This window comes from Paramormyrops kingsleyae, chromosome 25 (genome assembly GCF_048594095.1).
Source record: "Paramormyrops kingsleyae isolate MSU_618 chromosome 25, PKINGS_0.4, whole genome shotgun sequence".
NCBI lineage: Eukaryota > Metazoa > Chordata > Actinopteri > Osteoglossiformes > Mormyridae > Paramormyrops > Paramormyrops kingsleyae.
The window spans coordinates 26031199-26054391 of NC_132821.1; the positions used below are offsets into that span (position 1 = coordinate 26031199).

At 41.4% G+C, this 23193-nt stretch overlaps 1 protein-coding gene across 6 annotated transcripts in view; it reads right to left on the reverse strand.

Annotated features, from left to right (window-relative positions):
• LOC111837384 (follistatin-related protein 5) overlaps positions 1–23193 on the reverse strand; it is a 110339-nt gene that overhangs the window by 14857 nt on the left and 72289 nt on the right. For all 6 annotated transcript variants that reach the window (XM_072707019.1, XM_072707021.1, XM_072707020.1 and 3 more), the window contains 4 exons: positions 15042–15208; positions 11608–11728; positions 8880–9041; positions 6914–7048 (listed from right to left, as the gene is read on the reverse strand). In XM_072707019.1, coding sequence (XP_072563120.1) covers positions 6914–7048; positions 8880–9041; positions 11608–11728; positions 15042–15208 — 585 coding nt within the window. The remainder of the gene's footprint in view (positions 1–6913; positions 7049–8879; positions 9042–11607; positions 11729–15041; positions 15209–23193) is intronic.

The following is a 23193-nucleotide window of genomic DNA, read 5'->3' on the forward strand; positions in this document are numbered from 1 at the left end:
AAATCAAGTCCTTGTTTTCACATCTCTATTGCTTTGCTTTTGGTTACTTATTATGAAAGAATTCTTAATATTTTAAAATCCCAAAGTATCTCCATATTTATCTACCTAGTCTCCCTTTGGTGGCTGGAAATCAGTGGGTTACACTTTTTTTGCCCAGATGCTGCAGAGAGCTTAACAATGTGCTTTTAAGCGCGGCGCAGGGAACCATTCCTGGCTGTATCTGCTTGGAATAGCGGCTCACATTTAATGAAACACAGTAATGCGAAGGCTTCTTCAAAGGCAGTGAGAGAAACCTTTAGAGGACTTGCGTGAGAATGGAGATTTCATCTTCCCTCAGAGCTAAATGCTGTGAAGTTCCTTGGATATGAGACCTGCCAAAATAATTGCTGTCAGAAAGTTGTAACACACTGATAGCGCGCCCCCCCCCCTCCCCCCTCGACCCCACCACACAGAGAAAGCCTCGAGTTGCACAAACTTGTGAGTGCTGAATACGTTACGTTACCCTCTGGAACTAAACAGAAATAAATAAAAATAAAATTGACATACGGGCAGCATGAAAAGAAGGAATATTTCCCCAACTGACACCCTGTTAGGGCCCCCCATCCAGTGATGGATGTTTTATTATTATTTTTTTACCTGTTACTTGGACTAACAAAAGTAAATAAAATATAAATGTAAATTTACTAGATAAAAGGATGTGTTCAATGCCAAAGGACTGAATCCAACACAATACTATAGCAGCAGTTTATTTATCCGATTTCACAATTTCATCGCATATTATTGCGGACATTTAAAGTATCACTGAAATAGACGGAGCGTGACTACAATCGAGAGATCACCTTAATAACCAGTATTTTATCTAACTGCCCTTGATAATTTGTATTCCCCAGATGTACTAAAGCAAATTGATATTAATGTGAAATTGTCCTCATGAGCATTGCTCTTTTTTCCGATTATCTGCTTATTTTAAAGGCAGATCCGACGCTACATGCGCATGCAGCAGCCCGGCCGTTTGTTCTAGCTCAGTCCAGCAGCTCAGTCCAGTGAATGACACACGCCGGCACTCAGCACCCCTCAAAAAGCCTTGCCGAATTTGCCGTCCGGTAGGTCGTAGCATTTCCCAAGGCAAACATTTACAGAACTCTCCGTTTTCCAGGAGGAGAGCGGTTGATCGACGTGGCCACATTCTAGCTCAGCGGGATAGGACAGTGTCCCTGTGATCGGTAGGTTGTTGGTTTAAATCCCATGATCGGTGATTTCACAAAGTCCCCAACTGCTCCAGGAACTGGCTGACCCTGCTGTCTCACAATTGCACGTCTGCCGAACACTTTCCCCTTCAGCATGAATAAAGTTTTATCTTATCTTGAGTGAATGAATCACATAAAATGTAATCTTACTTCTGCCAGAGACCCTCAGTTCATCTGCTGTGTCCCCTAAACAACAGCAATACGAAACACATGGGGTCAGCTCGGTCCATTTATCCATCTGTCTGGATCGATACAGCTAGCTTCAGAGATGAGCTTCATTTGTATCATTATAGATCCGGCAAACGGCGTATTGATTTGCGCACTCAGAGGCCGGAACACTCCTTCAAGACACAGACTAACACTGCAGAGAGGAGTCATTCTGAGTGCCAGTAAACTGAACTATTCCAACCTTTGCGCACTGGTTTATGTAACACGCCAGAGGGCTAGCGGGTGGTAATGCGAGCACGAAATGGCTTCCTGACAGCTTTATTGTGACTAAAAGCTGCGAGAAAACTTTCACAGTCTATAACTCAAGCAGGTAAAAACGTAAAGGTCTTCATGATATATCTGTTTTTTTCCCCCTTTTGAGGTCATGGCTTTTTGCATTTCTTCCCACCTGTCAGGACTCACCGGCGCTTTCCGACTCAACACGTCACCCGCATTTAATCATCAACGGCACCTTGAAGTTTTTCTGCCACAAAACGCAGCCAAAATGTCGAACTGGGGTGGAGCTGGAGCGCCGCCCTGCTGTCTCTAAGGTGAATTACACCCCCGCTGCAGCATTCCTCGCCTTCCAGTGGCATTCAGTGACCCCTGGTGATCTGACAGGCTTGCCGTGAGCCTGGAGATGAAGCTACCCCAAGTGGCACGTGATGACACCAGCTGACAGTGGCTCTCAGAGAGACGCCGATCATAACTGCTTAGACAAGCACTGCCACTGCAAGGGATTCACAGATTGCCCCCCCCCCCCCCCCCGTTTTCCTCAATCATGTGCCTACATCCCACTTGGGGATTGCAGAGCTACCTTGTTTATTGCTGGGTTAGGGTAAAAAGTCAAATTAATTTTCCTCTAAGGTGTGCACTGAACGTAAAATCCACCCATAAGTCTTCTAACCGCCGATCCTCTTTTACTGGGTTTTTGTTACACTAATCAAAAAAATCTGCTGCGGGGGTAGAAATCACTTGTAACAGTTGTGGATTTGCCTGGCAGCCTTTGCCGTGGTCCCCTTGGGCCAGGTACTTAGCCTACATGGGGTTTATTTAGCCAAGTAAGTGGATAAACAGGAGAACTTTAAGCTGTGTATAAGCTGCTCTGGGTGAGGACTGTCAGCTGAGAGACAGGAAGACAGAAGGCGGGACGGAGGCCTCACGGGTCCCTCTCCCTGGCGGCAAACCCCGTCAAGGACTCACACGTTAGTTGCCAACAGTCTAAGTCAGTGTTTCTCAATCTGGTCCCCGGGGGCCCCCAGACAGTCCCTGATTTTGCTCCCTCTCAGCTCCCAATAGGGAGCAAAAATGTGGATTATCTGGCAGGGAGCAAAAACATGGACTGTCTGCGAGTCCCCGAGCAGCGGGCTGGGAAACACTGGACAGGACAGGACAGTTTACCAAAAAACAAAGAGAAGAGACACCGAACAATGCCAGGCAAACTCTACTGTGCCCCCCACCCCAAAAGGCCACCCTTGTACGTTCTTGATACATCATGCACATCATGTGATATAATACGCTCAACCAATCACATTAAAAAACATGATGCTTTAACCATTCAGAAAACAGGAAGCTTGCATGATCACTGTGGGTCTTTATCACAAAACAAGATTTGTTGGTTAGCTACTGTAGATAACCCGTCAGATTTAAGGTAGCCCACTTTAAATTGACTTTATCTTCATTCACTTACATTTAACCCAGACCACCTTAAATCCGACACACTACCTTGCTAACCTAAAAATCTGTGATTCCTGATACAGGCCCCTGCAGGCCACCTGGTTAGGATCTGCACGTACAAGATATATGTTTACAGAAGCGAAGGAACTTGTTGACTTGTACAATGAGGTTTCACAGGTCTCTGTCTCATACGGAGAGACTGCATTTAGTCAAAACCATGACTCATCAAACTATAAACGAGGTCTAAGGCAACAACTATAGAACAACTGATAAGGTTACAATGACCCTCATCTTTGATCTGGGCCAAGAAGCCATTTTGGTAACACTTTACTTAAAGCTGATATCTATAATGCACTATAGATACCTTATTAATGCATTGTAATGCTCGGTATAAGAATTAATAAAGCATTACAGCATCTTCTATTGACAGTCATAAGGCATTATAGTGTAGATTATAATACTTCATAAATTGAAGCTCTCCTCTATAATGCACTATAGATACCCTGATAATGCATTACAGTGGTCGGTATAAGGACTAAGGATACTTTGTACTGCATTATGAATGTGTCTATAATAGATGAGAACTTCATAGAGCATTCATAATGCATAATAAACATGGCTTTTTATCAATAATTTTAGCCATGTTTACAATGCTTTATGAATGCATTATAATGTGTTATGAATGTGTTCATAGATTGTTATAGACATGGCATTCATAGAAAGTGTTAGCGCAGTCTCTGACCTACAGCCTAATTATAATAAATAATGGTTACTCACCATTAATAAATCCCTAAACCTAAACTGCTTACCCTTAAGATTATTGATACAAAGTATGAGATTTCACAATTGCAGGACCCCCACGCCATTGGCCTGATTACTCAGGCCAATCAGGCATCAGCACGTCATCCTGTCCAGCGGAAGTCCTACAGCGCCTGAACCCTGCTACCGGCTCCCCGCAGCCTCACTGCTCACATCCTCCCAGTACAACAGGAAAAAAATGCAATTTGCAACAGGAAAAAATACATTTCTCAGTGCTATTTTTTTTTAACCTAGCAACACTGTACACGATTACATGCCAGAGCGTCACTGTGTCGTCTTTACTCATTTTACCGCAAAATTTACTGCTTCGTAAAGACTATTCCGATTGCAGGAAAGAGTATGCGTGCCCACCCCCCCTCCTCCCCCCCATCCAAAATCAGCAAGGGAGGATTCTCCGCAGATTGGAGAAGTTCTGAAAGACGTGAGAATCGGGATGCTCCGCCCCGCTTCCTCAGGACGCCTCTCACCTTGTCTAAAGGCCACGATACTTCCCCAGGCTGCCTCCGAGAGCTTGAACGTCGCACCACAGTATATTTACATCAAGCTATAATTATCTGTGATATTATCCAGCCGAGGGGACATGATTGCCTATTCACATCCCGGCTTTTCTGTTTTGTTTTGTTTGTTTTACTTGCTCTGGAAATTGCACATAATTGTGGTGATATGGGCTGTATTAGACCGAATTTATTGACGCAGATTAGATGCAGGACAGCATGGTGGCTCAGTGCTTGGCATGGTCACCTCACACCTCCAGGGCAGGGCTAAATTACAGCTCTGGCTAATCTCTCTGGCTAATATTCTCCCTGTGTTCATGTGGGTGTCCTCTGGTGTCTGAACCGGCATCTTTGAAGTGTGTGTGTGTGTGTCTATGCGTCTGTATGTCCAGCAGCTGACTGACAGCCCATCAAAGGAGTCCTCTACCTCATACCATGGGCTATCTGGCTCACTTTCACCTTATACCAGATAAATAACGATAGAAGATGGATGGATGGATGGAAGATTTACACCCATACAAACCATTCAATATGTAGAAGACAGGACTATCTGGATTAAACTTAAATTGGCTTGTCATAAGGTTATGTTATCAACTCCTTCCTTTATTTATTTGTTTGTTTTGGGGGGAGGGGTCACATACTGAGATCAGCTGTGGGGTGTACAATAGGGTGACCTGATAATCCATGTCAGGGAGGACACTTTGCACTGAGACAGAATTTGCAAGCTACCATTTCCATTAAAAGGACCTGGATTTCGCTTAAGCTGTGTGCTGATTGGTCAGTCTCCTATAATCATGCCTGTGTCACTAATGTTAATGAGAAACAGCTGGATGAGTCTTTCAGTCAAGGAAACAAAGCAATCAAAGCACAAGAAGAGCTGAACTGTTTAGCCAAACACAGGAGCCTTTCAGTTGGAAAGTAGTTTGTAAAACCTGAAGTAGCTCAAAGTGTCATCCCTGACATGGATTATCTGATCACCTTAATGTATAATATTTCCCATTGCTACCGCAAGTTGATTTCCTTGACTCTTCAATGAAGTAGGCCTTTCTAGAACGGCATTTGACACCTGGCCCTGCATGAACGGGCTTTGCCTTAAACGCAGCATGGACATGTAAAAAAAAAAAAAAAAAAAGACTCTGCACAATATTTACTTTTAATGGAAAAACTCAATTGAACAAGAGGCCAGATTATTCCAAGTCGATGCACCTGCGTGAGCAATCTCCGAGAGTCGTTTAACAGTGACTGCCCGGCATGCGTTAATATTAATGCGTCTAATTCGGCGCATCCATTATTCAGACGGCACGCGACGAAGGGACCCTTAAATGTAAGAAAGCAATAAACTGTTTTAGAAGGTGACGACAGCGAGTCAACAAAGAAGTGATTTAGCGCAAGTGTGATGTATGAAGTGTGGCGGTGTTCACAGATCATTTGCTATAATGTACGAAGCAGTCAGGGCAATCATTTTGTTTGTAATGGGAAAATAAGCACCGCAATGGCATTTGCAAATAGCCTACTTTCCGGCACCATTAAAGACCTACAATTACCTCAAACGTCGGCGGCGAATGCCAGTCACCTCGGAAAATTTGATTATGGACTGGTCTGACTTAATTATTGTCTCTTATAATAGAAAAAGAGTACATTTCTTTAACAGCGAGACGTTCGTATCCATAAACTGAGTTAATCAAGCTAAACAAACATCAGACTCATTTAAATAAGAAGTTTGGATTCATTCTAGGCTAAATTAAAACCGTGATGTTCACAGAGGAAATGTATGCAGGGGCAAGTTTGTATGCAGTCATTCATTAGCGCCGAGTTTTTAATTAAACATTAATAAACATTAAAGACCAGTCACAGGAATCGTAGAGTGCTGTGTCACGCACACACGGTGGCCACTTTCGAGACGTAAAAACACACAAAAACAAAGAAATAAATGCTAATTTATACTTTTGGGAGAACGAATTCGTGTAAATGTACATCTCAGCACATAGTCTGAATAAATTAGCAATTTATTAGGGTGAAGAAATTTGAAATACCTTGTTTACTAAAACCGTCTTTGGAATGTCATGGCTTTGACTTGTGAAAACTGACCTTTTTTTGGAAATTAAACTTTTTTTTAGCACATGATTTATTGATGTCACGCAGGGTTGCCAACTTTGGTCAGCAGGCTGGAGCAAGATATATTCAATTTGAAGCAGGTCTGCACACACATGCACACGCAGTTACATGTATGTAACAGTTTTATTACCTTGTAAATCGTCTGTAGGGTTTGCACACTACTCCAACGGTTTTGATGTAACTAATTTTAAGTTTATAATGGAATAATATAGATTTGCCGTAAGATTTCTTGCGAGTTGGAAACCCTGCTCACAGATATAAATCTTATGTTTAAATGTTTAAACAAACGCATTGCGCAGCAGAGAGCGTGATCAGCATGCTAGTCCTGCGGAGGTTGCACGTGCAGGCACGTACGTGTCTTCCTGCCCGAGTCCTCCACAAACAGCGAGGAGATGTCCTCGTCCACCCCGGCCTCGTTGCGGGCGATGCACGTATACGCTCCAGTGTCCTCGTAGCGAACGTTGCTCACGTGCACCTCGCTCCCGTTCGCTGCGTGGGGCAACAAAGAAGGCACGTGGATGCTGGATATTTTATCGCAAACCGTAGGTTCTCTGTAGGTTTTTTTTTTTAAAGGGTGCGGTAAATGCAGCCCACGTACTCAGGTTGTATTACCTGCGTTATGTTTGTTCCTCTGCATCCAAAACTGCGATCAAAGTCTGTCATCTGTTGTCGGCTGACACGCAGCGACAGGAGCAAACTGCCGTCGATACCTATGCAGATTATCACTATCTGGCTTCTCTGTTTTTTCTGTGCCGTGTGAGATCTTTAGAGAGACTTAAGAGTGTACGCCAGATTGTCTCAGACAACTCTGAGTGAAATGTTTACAGTAAAGGGGGAGGGAAACCCTGGAGACGAGGCTTGTCAGCCGGAAAAAAATACATCTCATACTCTTGATATGGCAGCCGAGTAACACTAAAACTGCAGGGATTTAGGGAATTCTACTGGGCAAAAATCCTTTGGCAGGCGTAACTGCACTCTGCGATTGCTGGTTCCGCAGATTCTGTGCTTGTACGTGTATAATGTAAGACCACGCAGACAACGCACGCCGGGGTTATAGAGATGAGACCGACATTGGGCAAACAAGCCTCAAATAAATAAAGCGAACTGACCCCTATAACGCTTTCTATGCTAGGACTTAAAGGGTCAGATGAAACGTGCCTGGTAGATGCACCCATGGGAAAGGTGCGATTAGATCACAGGGGTCTTGGAACAGTTAGTTTATACTGTTTGGTTTTCTTTAAAGTGTTTTATTTTCTTAGATTTTCCCACACTGCTTCTGTTTGAATTATACGCTTTGCTTAGTTTTCTATGTAATAGTCATCTCATTCATTTGAATCTTGTTTTACAGCACTTCTCTCTGATGGTTGGTTTTATTGCCATGTCTATTAAGAGGGTGTGTAGAACATGTGTGTATCTTTATGATAGTGATGATAACAATAATAAAGTCCTTATGGGGCTGGTGTACGGATCAGCAGGTTAGGCCTCTGTGCCAGTGATCAGATGGTTGTTGGTTTGAGTCCCGTCTGAGGCAGAATAGTCATATGCCTATTGGGAAAAGCCCTTAACTCACTGAGATGCTCTTGGGTGCCAGATAAATGCCGTTACCATGCATTCAGACCCAAAGCTTCCCTCCCAACTGCATACAGCTCTGGAAAAAATTAAGAGACTCCAAATTAAAAAAAAAAAAAATCTGCATTGTTAAATGCTGGTTTAATCCTGGTTCTGCTGGCAGAGGCTACACTGTGCGGCAGGCTGCTTCCAGGCTCAAAGTTTCTGAGACAGCAGTATATAAGAATAAGGTGAAGCAGGAGACACTGGCAAAAACCAAAAACCAGCCAGGTAGAGGGCAGAAGCGACTTTCCAATGCCAGAGATGACTGTCAGCTTATCTGGCAATGTCTCATGAATCAGAGGATGACCTCAAGTGACCTTCCAAAGGAATGGGAAACATTAAGTGCAGGTGTGAAGTGCACTGCTAGGACAGTTCATATCTGGCTCCTGGAAGCAGAACTGAAGTCCCATAAAGCAAGGAAGAAGCCCTTCATTAATGACAAACAGGGAAGAGCCAGGTTGAAGTTTGGGGGAAAAAAAAGAAGTATATTTTACACAGGTACATACCCGGAAACTGAGAAATGAGTGAAACTGAAAATGTTGCTGTGGTCTCTTAATTTTTTCCAGAGCAGTATATGTGTGTATGTCTCAAAGGAGAGCATGATGGGATATGTGAAAAAAGAAGCATTCTGATGTACTTATGCAAATGTTAAATAAAGCATCATTTCATGTGTTTTTTCCCCATGATAAGTGAATAAGCCACTTCACACCTTGCAGAGTTAGCTGCTTGGACAGCTTTGTTGCTATGTCCATGCCGTTCTTCAGCCAGGAGAGCTGCGGTTTGGGGATCCCCTCGGCGTGGCACCGCAGGCTGGCCGTGACACCCGGCTCCCTGGCCTGGCTCTCCGGGTGCACCAGGATCACTGGAGGAACTGGATGGGTTTAAGCAAACGGGAACGTTAAGAAAAAAAGGTAAAAAAACAGGCACGGGGTGGACGCCCCGACATAACATTACATAAGAGGACCCAGTGCACTGAAATTTTTTACAAATGCCAGCACCGGTTAAGGTGAAGTATTGTGCTAATTACCTCGGAAATAGCTGCTGTATGCCTGCAGCATTTAGTAAATAATCTAAATTACACTCGGCAGAGGTGTTTGCAAAAGAATATGGAACCAATATTAAGTTTCTATTAGTACAGGGGAAAATGTTTGGTTAAATAGGCATCTGCACATAAAATCAAGCTAATGGAACGAGGACGTAATTAAACAAAACATAGAAAATGAACTCTTCTTAAGGTAAGGCGTTATCCCTTTGCGAAGGGGGGCTTTTAGCCGTACTGGGCCAGTTCCAGGCGAACAGCCGTCTGAAGAGTCCCTATAAAAATCCGCCACCCTCGGAGCGGCACGTTATAAATGGCAGATCAGCGCGGGCCGGACATGTTTTTCCTGGCACGGATACAAAGCCGGCGAAGCCCTAGAGACGCTGCCCCCGAACTGCGTAGGCAGGTGAGCAGAGGGCCACACCGCAGCCATCTGCCGCAACTCCTGCGCTTAACCTGCGTGAGTCTGCGGCATGCGGCTACCAAGTCTGTCGCGGATCGGGGCGAAAATAAATAAATAAATATATATAATAAAAATGCGAGCTTATTCCCCCCCAGTGCACTTAAATCAAATCTCAATTAAAATGTATTCCTGCTCCTGCACTGTATCAGTTATATGTATATTTATTACGGCAGAATATAGCTCATAAAAAGAAAGACAAGCAGTCATAGTGTTTAAAATCTTAATGCCGCGCACAAAAAAATAAGACATTTACACTTATACCGTTTGTAAGTGAACTGCACACTTCTATGACTCAGGCTGTTATCTTGTAACTATTCCGATGTCATTCAATGCATATTTGAAATAAATCTAATTCACAATGAAGAACCACTTAGTTATTTAACTTATTTTATTTGTTACAGAGGATCAATGCATCTGAGGTAGGAAATGTTCTCTTGGTTCTAGCCACAGGTATTTTCCAGCTTCCAATATAATATATTGAATTAAACAAACCATTCATAGCACTTTAAAAGGAATATATATCGGACCTCCAAAGCAATCTGCAAAACGAAATACTTATATAGTTCAGATATTCACCTTTCTATTCATCATTTCTTGGGTATTTTGTGAATATACTTTAAAAAGCGGATTTCTGAAATGTGCTCTCTTCTTAGAACCTGCATTTTATTGATAAAACTCGCTGCCACTGCGGTAGGATAATAGCAGTAGATCTCTGGAGACTCTGGCGCGGTGCCTGAACGCGGTACCTCTGACTTTTTAACATTTTCCTGGAGTCTGCCCAAACCCCCACACCAAACGACACAAGCTGATGTTGCCCAGGAACCACTGGGAAATGTGCATTTGCTTTGCCCTCTTTTCCACTAAGTCAGGTTCAGAAGCCTCCCCCCGTAAGAACTCACTTAGGGAGTCCTTTCTGGAATCTCTTCACCGAGACCCAAATCCAGCTCCGTGAGGGTCATAGGAGCCAGAACTTTTCCCACCACCTGCGGCCTGAACTCCCTGTCCACGTAGCACCCGGCTAAATCCCCCCCATCCCAAGATAGATGATCCTCTGCTGGAAAACCCACTGGATTCTCACTGGAGAGCCAATAGCACTCAAATTTGTAAGAGCTTCTTGTAGTGTGTGTAAAAAAGATTTTTACATTATTATTATTACAATTATTATTATTATTATATCCAGAGGGGCAATCAAATGAAGTAGCCCAGCATTTACCCTCTCCAGTTAAATTTAGATTTTTCCATAGCAAACCACTGGGATTAAGCTTGCCTACAATTGTGTGTTTTTGTTATAATTTAATGCTGAGGTTTAGACAGGGGGGGTTGCTGGACAGGCCTGATAGAAATTGCATGTGGAGTAGAGTATCAGGTAGCCTGTAAGCATAATGACATTTTCAGGGAAAACAGAGCCCAGAAATAGCCTTTTGTTTAATGAGGACCTATGCGCATAACAACTCTTAAAGGGATGGAGGCGTTCGTGTAATTAGCATAGGCTAGAGCTCTGACATAAGTTTATTAGGGGTGGTGTGTGGCTCAGTGAGTTGGGATGTGGTGCTTAAGACAGAAGGTTGCCGGTTCACACCCCAGGGCTGGTGAAGTGATGTCACCATTGGGCCCTTGAATAAGGCCCTTAACCCCCAATTGCCCCAGGGACTGGCTGAATCTACTTTCTCAATTATACATCACTTAACTTTGGATAAAAGCAGCTATTAAATAAATAAACCGTAAATATTAGAAGTGTTGGGTATTACTTACAAACAAGCCGGGACACTTACATGGAATAAGAAAATCACAAATTAATCGGAAGGGCCACAGATGTAAGCTAACCACTGAGAATCAGATACAAATTCGAGTTATGTACAAGCAAATGTTTCCCCACAGCTTATGACTAGACTGTATCGGGATGTTGGACGTGGAGCTTAAAGTCGCTTTCCTTACCATTTACTTGGAGAACAAGTGTCTGTGAGAGCTGCTCGTAGCCATCGGCATGGCAACTGTAGTTGCCCATGTGCATCGTGGTCACTTTGGTTATATACAGAGATCCATCATCTCCGAAGTCCTAGACAGGGAAATATGATGTCACTTCATGACAGCGGCAAAATCAGCTAAATAACGTACAAAAAAATCTGTGTGTGTGTGTGTGTGTGTGTATATATATATATATATAAAACAGCAGAGAGATGGTCAGTGAATAACACAACAGATTATGAACACAGGAGGTGGACACTTTCTAATTGCCGAAATGAAAATATTAAAAGCCACACCCTGTTTTTCTGATTTCAGATGAGGCTACAAATCAGCCGAGCGGTGGGTGAAGTATGACTATTGCAGCAAGAGAGCTTGAAGATGGTTTTTATTATAGGCAGATTGTAAGTAAAAATCCACATCAATCCCAGCAGGAGAGAGAGCCATTAGTCTTCACTGCAGTGGAAACCATTTTAATTTCCTTCTCGTTGCGCCATGAAAAATGACTTCCTCTGAAAGGTGGGACTATAAAGCACCTCCTCGTGGGTTTTTGATTTCTACCCTCACCATCTGAAGTATAAAGAAAGAAAAAACTTTTTATTTATCCAGGAAAAGTTCTACTTCTAATGGTCTCTGGTAAAATCTCTTGAACACAGGTACAAGTCTAGGAACGGCTATTAGATGCCTCATGCATGATCACATTTCACTGTTGTTTATTCTTGTAGCGTCATGTGCATTTTAGCGCTTACTGTACGAGAGTACTGTACTCTATAGATTACCATCCTAGAGTTGTAAATATTCTTTTATTGGTTTATTACAATGACTGTCACTCTCTCATGTTCTGCTATTTTTTTCCCAAAAAAAATCTAAATGAAATTTCTCCGAACAATACATTTCTGCTCATGCTGTGATTATAATCACAAACATTGTTTTATGATAAAGGCTGACCTCAAAAGACTGTGATTATACTTTAAGTCAGATTTTTACCATGAGAATAGTCTTTTTTTAAAAAGTCCTTCTGGAACAATCTTAGCCATAAACAGCCCTTCAAAGCTCCCCTTGGGCGACTTCAGATTTAGAATTTTTAGAGTTCTAATTGCATATCAAACACTGGTGTCTTCCTTGAACTAACTGCAATTGTGCATATTCCCCCCCAGACGATCTGTCACAGAGGTCAGTGCAGCATGATTGTAGAAAACGGCATCTCTGCAATAATAGGCATACTTCCTGTGAACAAAAGCTGCACAAAAGTGTACACGTCTATCTGGTGACAAATACCACAGTCCACATTGTGAAGAATGCAAAACAAATGTGAAAATTCAGCATGTGCACATATGCAAGAGCAATGCTTGAAATGTTAATTGAAAGTATTCAGACAGCAGGCAATGTTGCAAGCTGAAAGGGCAAAAAAGAACGACAAATCAGCTTGTTAAAATCAACGTCAAAGCCACGATGTGACAGAGATGATAGCCATGAAACTAATGATTTCAGGAAGACTTGTCCCAAGTCAAAATGCAGTACGGTTTATTAAAAGGTCTTGTTTTTCAGTAGCAAACAATATCCTACATGATGCTGTTTATATACTTGCTCTGCCTGGCAGACAAATAAGAGGAGTATCCACAGAGACACACATGTTTTTTTCTTTTTTAATCCTCTGGTTCAAAGATATAGTTAAGGGTCTTCATTTTCAAAGACTCCCGCTTACAGAGGCTTATCGGCTACTCTGGGGTTTGCTACCAAACAACAGCAACGGGAGGCTGCTAGACGGGGCCGATTCCAGGATTTTTTTTTTTTAAGGTGGAGGGGAGCATAAGAGTGGCCATAATTCATACAGAGAGGTCACCCTTATCATTAGCCAATGAGGTGTTCTGAATCGGTGAGTGACAGGAGAAAGGACACGCCAGGGGCCAATCAGCATTCAGTTAGAGCCTGTGGCCCCGCCCCCTCCTGCCAGAGCTCGAACGTTCAGCAAAAAGAAAAACTCATGCTGCAGATACCTTTGAGGGTTTGCTGGAGCTCACGGCCCGGTGAACTGGACTCCACGGCCTAACCGTCCGCATTAAAGATTCATGGTAAACCGCACATTACATGGCAGGGGCAGCGAATGTGAAGGCCTTCTGCACCACCCCTTGACTAGCACATTTGTGAGGAGCATATAAAAGGATCTGGGGAGCTTATGGAACACTGTCTCTCACAGGATTAAACCAGGCCAGTTTCTATTAAATGCTCTAACTTCTCAGTTCCTATCAAAAAATGACCTCTTAACAGACACCACCAAGTACGACAACGCGTCCGCCGTCCGCACTGAGCCCCCAGAAGGCTACGTAGCATCACCCGAACCCCTACGTGGTTTGCATTGTACTTCATTAGTTTTATAGCCTTTGATGCTCGACGGGTGATCAGGACAGACTACACATCATGGACCTACCTCTGGAGGAATCTGCGGGAAATAAATAAAAAAAGACAGTAGCAACCGTTTAAAATAATAAAGTTGGGATGACAGAAACGACGTGCGTCGAGACAGAAAAATTCGTTAGTTGGAGGGAAAAGCTAGCATGACAAATGAAGAGGTATAAATCCAGGGGTATGAGTTTGCAGATTAGTCTGCAGTGGATGCACATAGGAATGGCTATTTCACTCATTACTGAAAACGGATAGTAAATTACTAGAAATGCACAAGTATTCTGGAATTCTGTGGTCTGATGCACTCTTTCGTCCGTCCTAGTCAACAGCGTCAGGTCACATCGTAGGTCATACGTGCTGTGCGTTTAATAAACGGGTGCTCTCGTAATGAATGCAGTGGAAATGAGGTATAACTTCACCCTTAACGTATGTGCCCTTCGTCATGGCTGCAGGCTCTGTGTCGATTCATGGAAGCTTAACACGCACAATAAAAGCATTCGAAGATGGACCGTTATTTTTAAAAACAATTTCCACGGTAGCATTATGCAAACACCAGGAGCCATTTTGGTATAATGACTGACTGACTCTTCTAATTAGGAGCTGCTTGGTAGATGTGCAGAAGCGCAGGACTTAAGAATAATGTGGCCATTGATTTACTGGCATCATTAGTACTCAATGAAAATTAAAAATCACATCTCATTTATCCATCCCTTAAGTGCCCTGACAAATGGACAATACGTTAAAAAAAACACGTAAAAGAACAAGGTTTTTATTTTATTGGTTTGTTGTTGGCTACTATGTGTCTTTTATTTGAATTGACTACAATAAATCTCCTTTGCCTGTCTACAGAACATACAGAGGCTACAAATTCACAAATTTATTTAAATAGGCATATTTGACTTCCCACTAATTACATTCCTTGATAAAGTGATTGAGGTCATTAAGACCATGGAACGTTGATGCGATTAAGCTTGGCCCGCCACAATTCGCCCTGGGTTACTCACATTCATATCCTCCAGGTCCAGCGTATTTAAGATGCGGTTGTTGCGTTTCCAGACAATACGAGGTCTTGGCATTCCAACAATAGAGCAAGTTAGCACCACGCTCTGGCCCACGGTTGCTGTGGTGACACTAACTTTCTGGTCGTCGGGCAGACTGAGCTGAAGAACCTCTGCAAAACGACAGCAAACGATAAAGTAATGATGTCATCGGTACAGCGAAAGCAAGGGCAGCAACAACAACCATCCAATAATCCAGCCCACAAAAGAAATGAAAATTTAATTTTTCATCTGCAGATATTCACAGTACCTCATTTAGGACAAGTTACTTTATGCAATATTCAAGAGACTATATAAAATTTAAGCACATTTTTATACGGAAAGGAGAACAAAAGGCAACTAAATCTACACAGGAGACTCAAGAAATATGGTAAGGAGCATTTTAACAAGTGGAATCATGAATGAATTTTATTTAATATCCATTGGAGATTATGTGTAATTAAACTCTAACAGCATTTTAAGTTAAAAGTAGGAAATTTTGTAGGAATACAGGACAAAGGTTTATCTATTTGCCAAATTACATAATCCCACAGAGATTCACATATCCTCTATTAAGTACACAGTATTTCAAAATGAACTTCTTATGAAACCGACTATTAATATACTCATGAAATTAATCCAATCTGCGTCTTGAAAATACTTTTCTTAAGTATTAAGTATTTTTTGCAACACATATCCTGCTAGCCCAAGGAAATATTAGCAGCCAAAAATGAGAACAGTGTTTAAATAAAGTCCGTGTTATAATTACAAGAACAGTGTAACTTTTCTTGCAGTCGCCTGGCATATCAACACCAACCGAGTACACAAACATTAAGTACGAGTATTTAGCGACTAGTTAATAGCAGTGAATAAATCCTGCACTTTAGAGAGTGCTTCATTAGAACAGTTGTGTTGTTACTCAGTCCTTTGATTTCATTACAGAATTGGACGTGGATTCATAATGCCCCTTATGGGTAATGAGGACCAGTCTATACTTCAAGCCAAATGAAAGTCTAACTCAATTCGTTCTGCTCCTGGAGGCATGAAATCCCAAACATAATGAATGCCTAGCTATGAAAAGTAGCACAGTAGTGTCAACCAACCACTGGCAAAACCAGGGGTGCCCGAATTAGGAACCACGCTGGACCTCTTTGTGAAATAATCCTCATTATTTTGTTCCTCCGGATGCCAATAGTATTTTTTCCCCCCGCCTTTCATAACTTGCCCCTGAGGAAGGTGCCAGATACGATTCTCTTTACGACCTAATGGCGGACAGACGGCTCTTACTCATTAGTCATCGGTAAGTAACACATGCAATTTCATGAATAGATGAAAAAGTAAAGTGAAGATGAAGCTGGAACTGGGACATGACTTCATCTGTCCATACAAAAGGTGCTAGTTCGTACTGCAGGAACAGAATAAAAGGAAATTTAAAAAAAAGCAAAGATTAGTGCTGTACTTTGACCTGCAGTTTGGAAAAACTGTTAATGTGGTGTCTCTTCAAAACGTTCTAGAATATTCCATGTGCCACATCCATTCGTGACACATTGACAAGGATGGAAAGTTCAGATTCAGAAAGCACAGATCCAGACCAAGATTTTGTTTCAACCAGACAGTCGAGTATAAAGAGTCACGTTCACAAAGTACTCAAGTGGCTGGCTTGAACAAGATCTTGGTCTGGATTTGTACTTTCTGGACCTGAACTTTCCACCTCTGCATATCACTCGGGAGTGCAGACCAGGGACAATTCATCACCGAGAAGCAGGTTCCTGGTCCGTTAAAATAAGACAAACACTTTAGAATTAATGTGTGCCTTGACACGACCATTCAGCTAAATGTTAAAATGTGAACATTTTTGTATTACCTTGGAATACAAGATGAATGGGTGTTGCAGTTAATTTGGCATTTGTATTTGAATTAACAATTGGATATAGCTTTCATTATTCTCTGAAAATAATTTGTAGGGCAAGTGATAAAATTCAAGTGTAAATTCTAGTTTTATCATCGCTTCACAAATGTTTTAAGTAACTTAGATTGACATTTCGGTTTGAAAGATAATATGATTTCACTTGTATGTCTATCTTCCACAAGTGATGTTATCTCATTCGACAGTTCTGTGACTTCAATGTACAGCATACTGCATTGTCTGCTTTCAGAGTATTCAGTTACCAAACTTATTCGATTAGAACCTGCCTAGATTCGGAATCTGGTCTGGTCCGGACGTGTGGCTATCATAGTCATTAAATTTAGCTAATAGGCTACATCAGCAGAAGAGTACATAGGGAAGGGGATAGGGAAGAGTAGAATCCAAACTGTACAGAGGATCACTTGGCACTGATCCAAAGCAGCACCCAATTTATTACCTAGGAGCTAATGATTTTTCATTCATATTTGTCCTCAGGCCCTTGGTCTAATCTCAAGGGGTATCTGCCTTCAACACAGTTCCAGCAACAATGATTAATGCCCAGGTCAGAACTTTGATTTGCCGTGGTTGATACCCTTAATTGAATAGAAGCCCAGGGATTCGGTAAGTAAAATACATCAACAACAATAAGAGAAAAAAATTGTAGCTGGGGAAAAAAATGTGTAACACATTAAAATGATTCACTTTGCAAATACACTATGCAAAGCATGCATTTGGAAAATTATTAACGAGAAAAAAGTAAATCTTAAAAACTATAGGCTTTTAAGAACATTTGCATAATGAATGATGGCAGGGTGTTGAATACTCTGGTGTTAGTGTAGAATATGTTAGGTATTTACCCTCCCTTAATGATAATTATGGTCAATATGGGCAGATTCTGACAATGGTTAAATCTGCCGCCTTTGTACCATAATTGTTACATCTTTCCATTAGAGAAGATGGAAAATGTCTTATTTTAGTCAGTTTCTTTCTCTTGAATCATGAAAATGTTCTTCTAGTGACAGACTAGTCCTGGAAATGTAACATCTACACTTTTCATTTAAAATCCTAAAAAGGTTTCCAAAGATTTAAGAATTTAAAAGCCGTTTAAAATTACAGCTGTATTACTGCTGTCTTTTGCTTTTGCAAATTGTATTCAATGGTAGAGAGCCAAATATAAAGTTTTTTTCTCATTATGCCCCATGAAAGAATAGCCGAATCGTATTTGCAATCAGTTTACACCAGAGGTTTAATAGTGCTACGTGGTGATGGGTGAAAGTCAACAAAAACTTTCCAAAATATTCAACGGAAGATGCTTTAATTTGGTTTTGTAATAAGCTATATGTTCTTTTCAAAACAGACAGGCACAGACACTGTGGTGTGCTATTATGAAAGATCGTATTCTCAAGCACCTACAGATGAGGGTAGAATTAAATAATTTCACAAAAAACAAAAATTACCATGGTCAAAATGATTATTCCCAAGTGAAAGCTCAGACCTTTGCTGCTTAAAAGTGTTCATTGCAAGATAACCCTCAGGTGTAACTTGACTTTACGAGCTTTGAGCATTATAAAGTTAAAGCAAATCATGGCACAACAGTGGTTTGTGCTATGGCTCGATGAAAAGGTCAGTTTTTCAGGGTGCTAATAATATTGACCCTGGTCATTTTCTTTTTTTCTGAAATTATTCTGTTATTGTGTGCAAATAGAAATACTTTATGCTTTACGCTAAAGAAAACTAGTATGTTTAGAAATGCTATGCTGAAAAACCCTTGCTCTGTTAAAAAAGCACTTGGTGGAATTTTGACAAGAGCTTCAAATTTTATAAGGGGGGTAAATAATTCCGCTCTCGTCTGTATAACCGATGCTACCCTGACAAAGCTCATCTCTAAATGTTTTTGGGGGAAACACAAACATGAATGAGGAGAAAATGTAGAACGGGAAGAAAACACCAAAGAAAATGATCAAAGCAGCATGTGGTATAAATGTCTTCTCTTCCGATTCACGGATAAGAAGCTAGCCAGAACCACATAGCATAGCGACATAAGCTCCAAGTAAAGTAAAGTAAAAAAAAAAAAAAAAGAAGAATCAGAATAGTTTTAATTTTTTCCGTATCTTATGTATAAAAAGACCCAAAATGAACACTGTAAGCAGACTGCTTGATTACTATAAGCAAATTATTTAAACAGTATTTGTATAGGAATGATTCCGTCCCAAGCTGTTTGATCCATATAAGCGGTTGTTCACTATAACCATGAACATTATAAATGGGTTCTACAGTAATAGAATAGCCAGCAGGAATTGTTGTTATGTCCGTAGGCCAACAGACAATCTAAATTGCGGCATGCTGCTGGGCGGCAAACATTTGCAGTGTTTGAGTTTGAAGAGTGTGACGACTGTGATGGGTGGGACCAGCAGTGACCAAGCCACAGGACGACTTTATGCTGGGCCGTGCCTGATTCTGCGTCTGATTGGCTGACAAATAACAGGTCAGATGTCAATTCAAATTAGAATTTCGGGAAATGGAAAGAGATTTGGGAAATTCAATGGAACTTGAATAAAGAAAATAACAGAATTTTCATGAGAATGCAGTTTACATGGGGTTTAATAAGGGGTGATACCTTTCACAATTTAATGAAACTCCCATGTTATTTAGAATTTATTTTCCTAATAAATTCAATTCATGAATTAGTAAAATTCTCTTGCTATCAATTCAGATTCCAGTTCTGGGATCTATTTTGAATTGCGGTGAAAGACGGAATTTACAGATGACCTACATACTCTGCTCTCAAGGTCCTTCCTTGTTTCTAAAGGGCAAAGCATACATCAACACTGAAGATCAATGAGTCTAATCCCGTAATGCTCCATGCATCATTTATGAATGTTTACAGTACATATCCTTGTTTTACGTATCATGTAGACCTAGCCACATGAAGAGCCATTTATGGAATATAGCAGCATGCACTCGTGGACTTTTAAAACGCACATTTAGTAAACATTTTGAAATGTTTACACTGTGAGCCACAGCTAGGAATGCGTAGGGAAGGACTCAAATAGCATGCTATATCTTAAACGCTACATCAACTGCTACATAATGCTGCCCGATTTAGTACAAGGCAACTTTTCACATAAAAGTACACAGAAGCCTAATGAGATTTTAATGAAAATGCATCGACCCATTAAGAGCCTAAAGTACTTTACATTTCTTAATCTGAGTGTTTTTGGGAGGAAATGGATTATGCAGTGTGATGGCGTGTGAAGGAACAAACAACTTTCAGTCTGGGAGTATATGACACAAAAATATATATATTTTTACATATATATAAAATTATATTGCAACTTTATAACCTCATTCCCAGTACCTTCTCTCCCACAGTAACAGTAGTAAATATGCTATCCAATACGCGTAGCATTTATTGGAAGTTTAAATAACAATATTTAATAACATCAATGGCGATATATTGTATTAGCATCAAATGTAAGTACATGAAGTAAAGGGTTTGAACTGTTTACCAGTGAAATACCCAAGAGGAGCCAAGTTCTTGGATCATTCAGTACGGTATTTAGGACAGCATAGTATTTTAATGGATTAGAAGGAGCGTTAGAAGGATGTTAAAAGAATTTCTGGAATACATTAGAAATGGCATTCTGGGAAAAGTCAAAATGTAGTGAGTCAACCCCGATAGAAGTGTCATACTCGGGGCATTGGTTCCAAACTGCAATAATTAAGCATAAACAAACTACAAACCTATTCAAGATATTTATGCTGTACACATTGAAGCTAAGCTGTACTACTACTAGTACTAATACTACTATGCTGTACATAAGCTTGTATAAAGTAATGAGATGTGATACATGCTTGTGAGTATGTGAGTGCTGCATTATTTACAGTTACGTGAAGTTCAGCGTCGAACTTTGTAACCTTTCCAGCAGCTGTATATATGGATGCTTCCCTGTCAAATCACTGGAGGCCTCTGGAGTCTGAAATAAACCTTATTTCCATGGCCAAATGGTCTGTCACGCGCTGTCAAAGCCAGAGACAGAGTGGATGGCGAATGAAAAATAAAATATTGAAAACAATATGATCTTTTTTTTTTTGGCCTCCGATACTTGCCAGGATTATCAGCTTCAGCACTTTTGCCGCCATTGACTGCCAACTGTTCTAGTTTGAAATGGGAATAAGAATAAAATGACATTTTATACAGTGTGACTGTTCTTGTTGGGGCACAATCACCCACAATGCCACAAATTCCATATAGCGAATTCGGTAAAACAAAACTATGGAAATAATCAATTGCAATTTAATTATGTCCATCACTCTCACCAGACATTTCCCTTATTGTTTGTTAAAGAAGATGAAATGTTTTGGCATGAGGTGTAATAAATTATCCATGCTAATTAAACTGTTAGCATTCATATTCATAATTCCGAAGATTGTTGTGCCTTTTCTTTAAATTCAATTAGCATATATTAAGCTATTTCCAGCTCCCTGACTCCTGTCCGTACCTCGCGGCCATTTTTAGAATCGAACGGTGACTGTATTTGTGGGGTTCATGTAAGGCTGTCCCCTTCGTGTAGCGTTTTATTTACTTGTCTCTGATCTATAATTCAGGTGGAATTGTCTCCCTCAGGCACGTGGGACACTGAAGAAAAGAGCTGAGAAGTATCTCCAGCAAATTTTTACGCTTGAGCAGGTCTTTCTGCTGTGGCGTAGATTGTTCTGACATAGCCGACGACAAAAAAGATTTTTGAACCTCTATCTTCTGAGCAGACAGGGAATGGACAGGGGTTCTTCCTCCATCTTATAATTGCTTATCCTGATCAGGGTCACTAGGGGGTGACCTGGAGCCTATTCTAAGCAGCACGGGACACAAGGCAGGGCTACACCCTGGAAGGGATGCCAGTTCATTGCAGGGCACAAATACTCATACAAAGAAATTTAGAACCATCAAATAGTGCTTGTGGGAGTTTTATTTCCACAAAAATGTTCTGAGGGCAGAATGACAATTGATTGGTTCAGAGATGTTGCTTAGACCAACCTCCTCTACAATCTGATTGGCTATCAATCAGATGTCTTATCTCTCTGAACCAATCATTTTTCATTCTGCCCTCAGAACATTTTTGTGGGAGTAAAACTGTATGTCTTTGGACTGGGGAAGGAAATTTGTGGCATAAGGAAAACAAGTTATATGCAAGGGAGGGGTGGGATTCAAACACTCAACACTGGAGATGTGATGCAGCAGTGTTACCCAGAGAGCCTCCTCCATACAGAACAAACCTATAACGATAAAAAAAAAAAAACATACTAGAGGGCTTTCTTAGCCATAAAGTTGGTCAATGACAGGCAGTACATTCCAGCACCTATAACCCTTCCAGGAACACCGGCAAGCCGATTTTATCACCACGTGTACGTCGTCTGGACTTAAACATTTTGAGTGGCGTCGCATTATCTTTGAAACATTACAAGGACGGCAAGGGGGCCTTATTTCTGCAGAGAGGCTATCGGCGAGCATCGCTGATCTAGGGAAACAGCACAGGGAGCTGCCCAATGTAAACATTCAAGCCTCCTCTATCTGGTTCATGCTGGTAGCCTTGAACATGTACCTACCTACAAAATGAATGATCATTTCACTTCCGCCTCAATGCAGGTAATTCGGGGGCCTGTTCTGCCTATAGTAAGAGTCTGCCCTGCCTCGGGTGAGGCAGGTGGGATGCCTATCCATCTCAGGGCACACGCACACACACACCCACCCACCCACATGCACACAGATTAGGCATTTGTATCTTTGTGTCGACTCTCCATTCATTTCCATGGGGAAAACTCTAATCCCACCTCTGACGACTTTAATCCTTACCCAGCCCTAACCTTAACCATAAGGGACCGAAGAAATGGTCCCCACGACGTCAAGATAACAGGTTTACATCGCATCTTGGGGATGTCTGGACACTACAATGCAAATACACACAAAAGCACACACACAACTAACCGCATGTTGTTGAAGCGCATGAATATGGAGCGACCACCACACGCAGGGCAAGAAAACGGAACCCAACAGACTGCTGCACTGCGGTCAGTGAACCACACTGCCGTGCATATCCCTCAACTGTATTCACAAGGTCGTTCACTGCATTTATTACCTTTGTTTTTCACACTTTTAATACAATGCTGTGTTGCCAATCCCTGTATATTTGCAACTGCACTGTCGTCTCGGCGTGT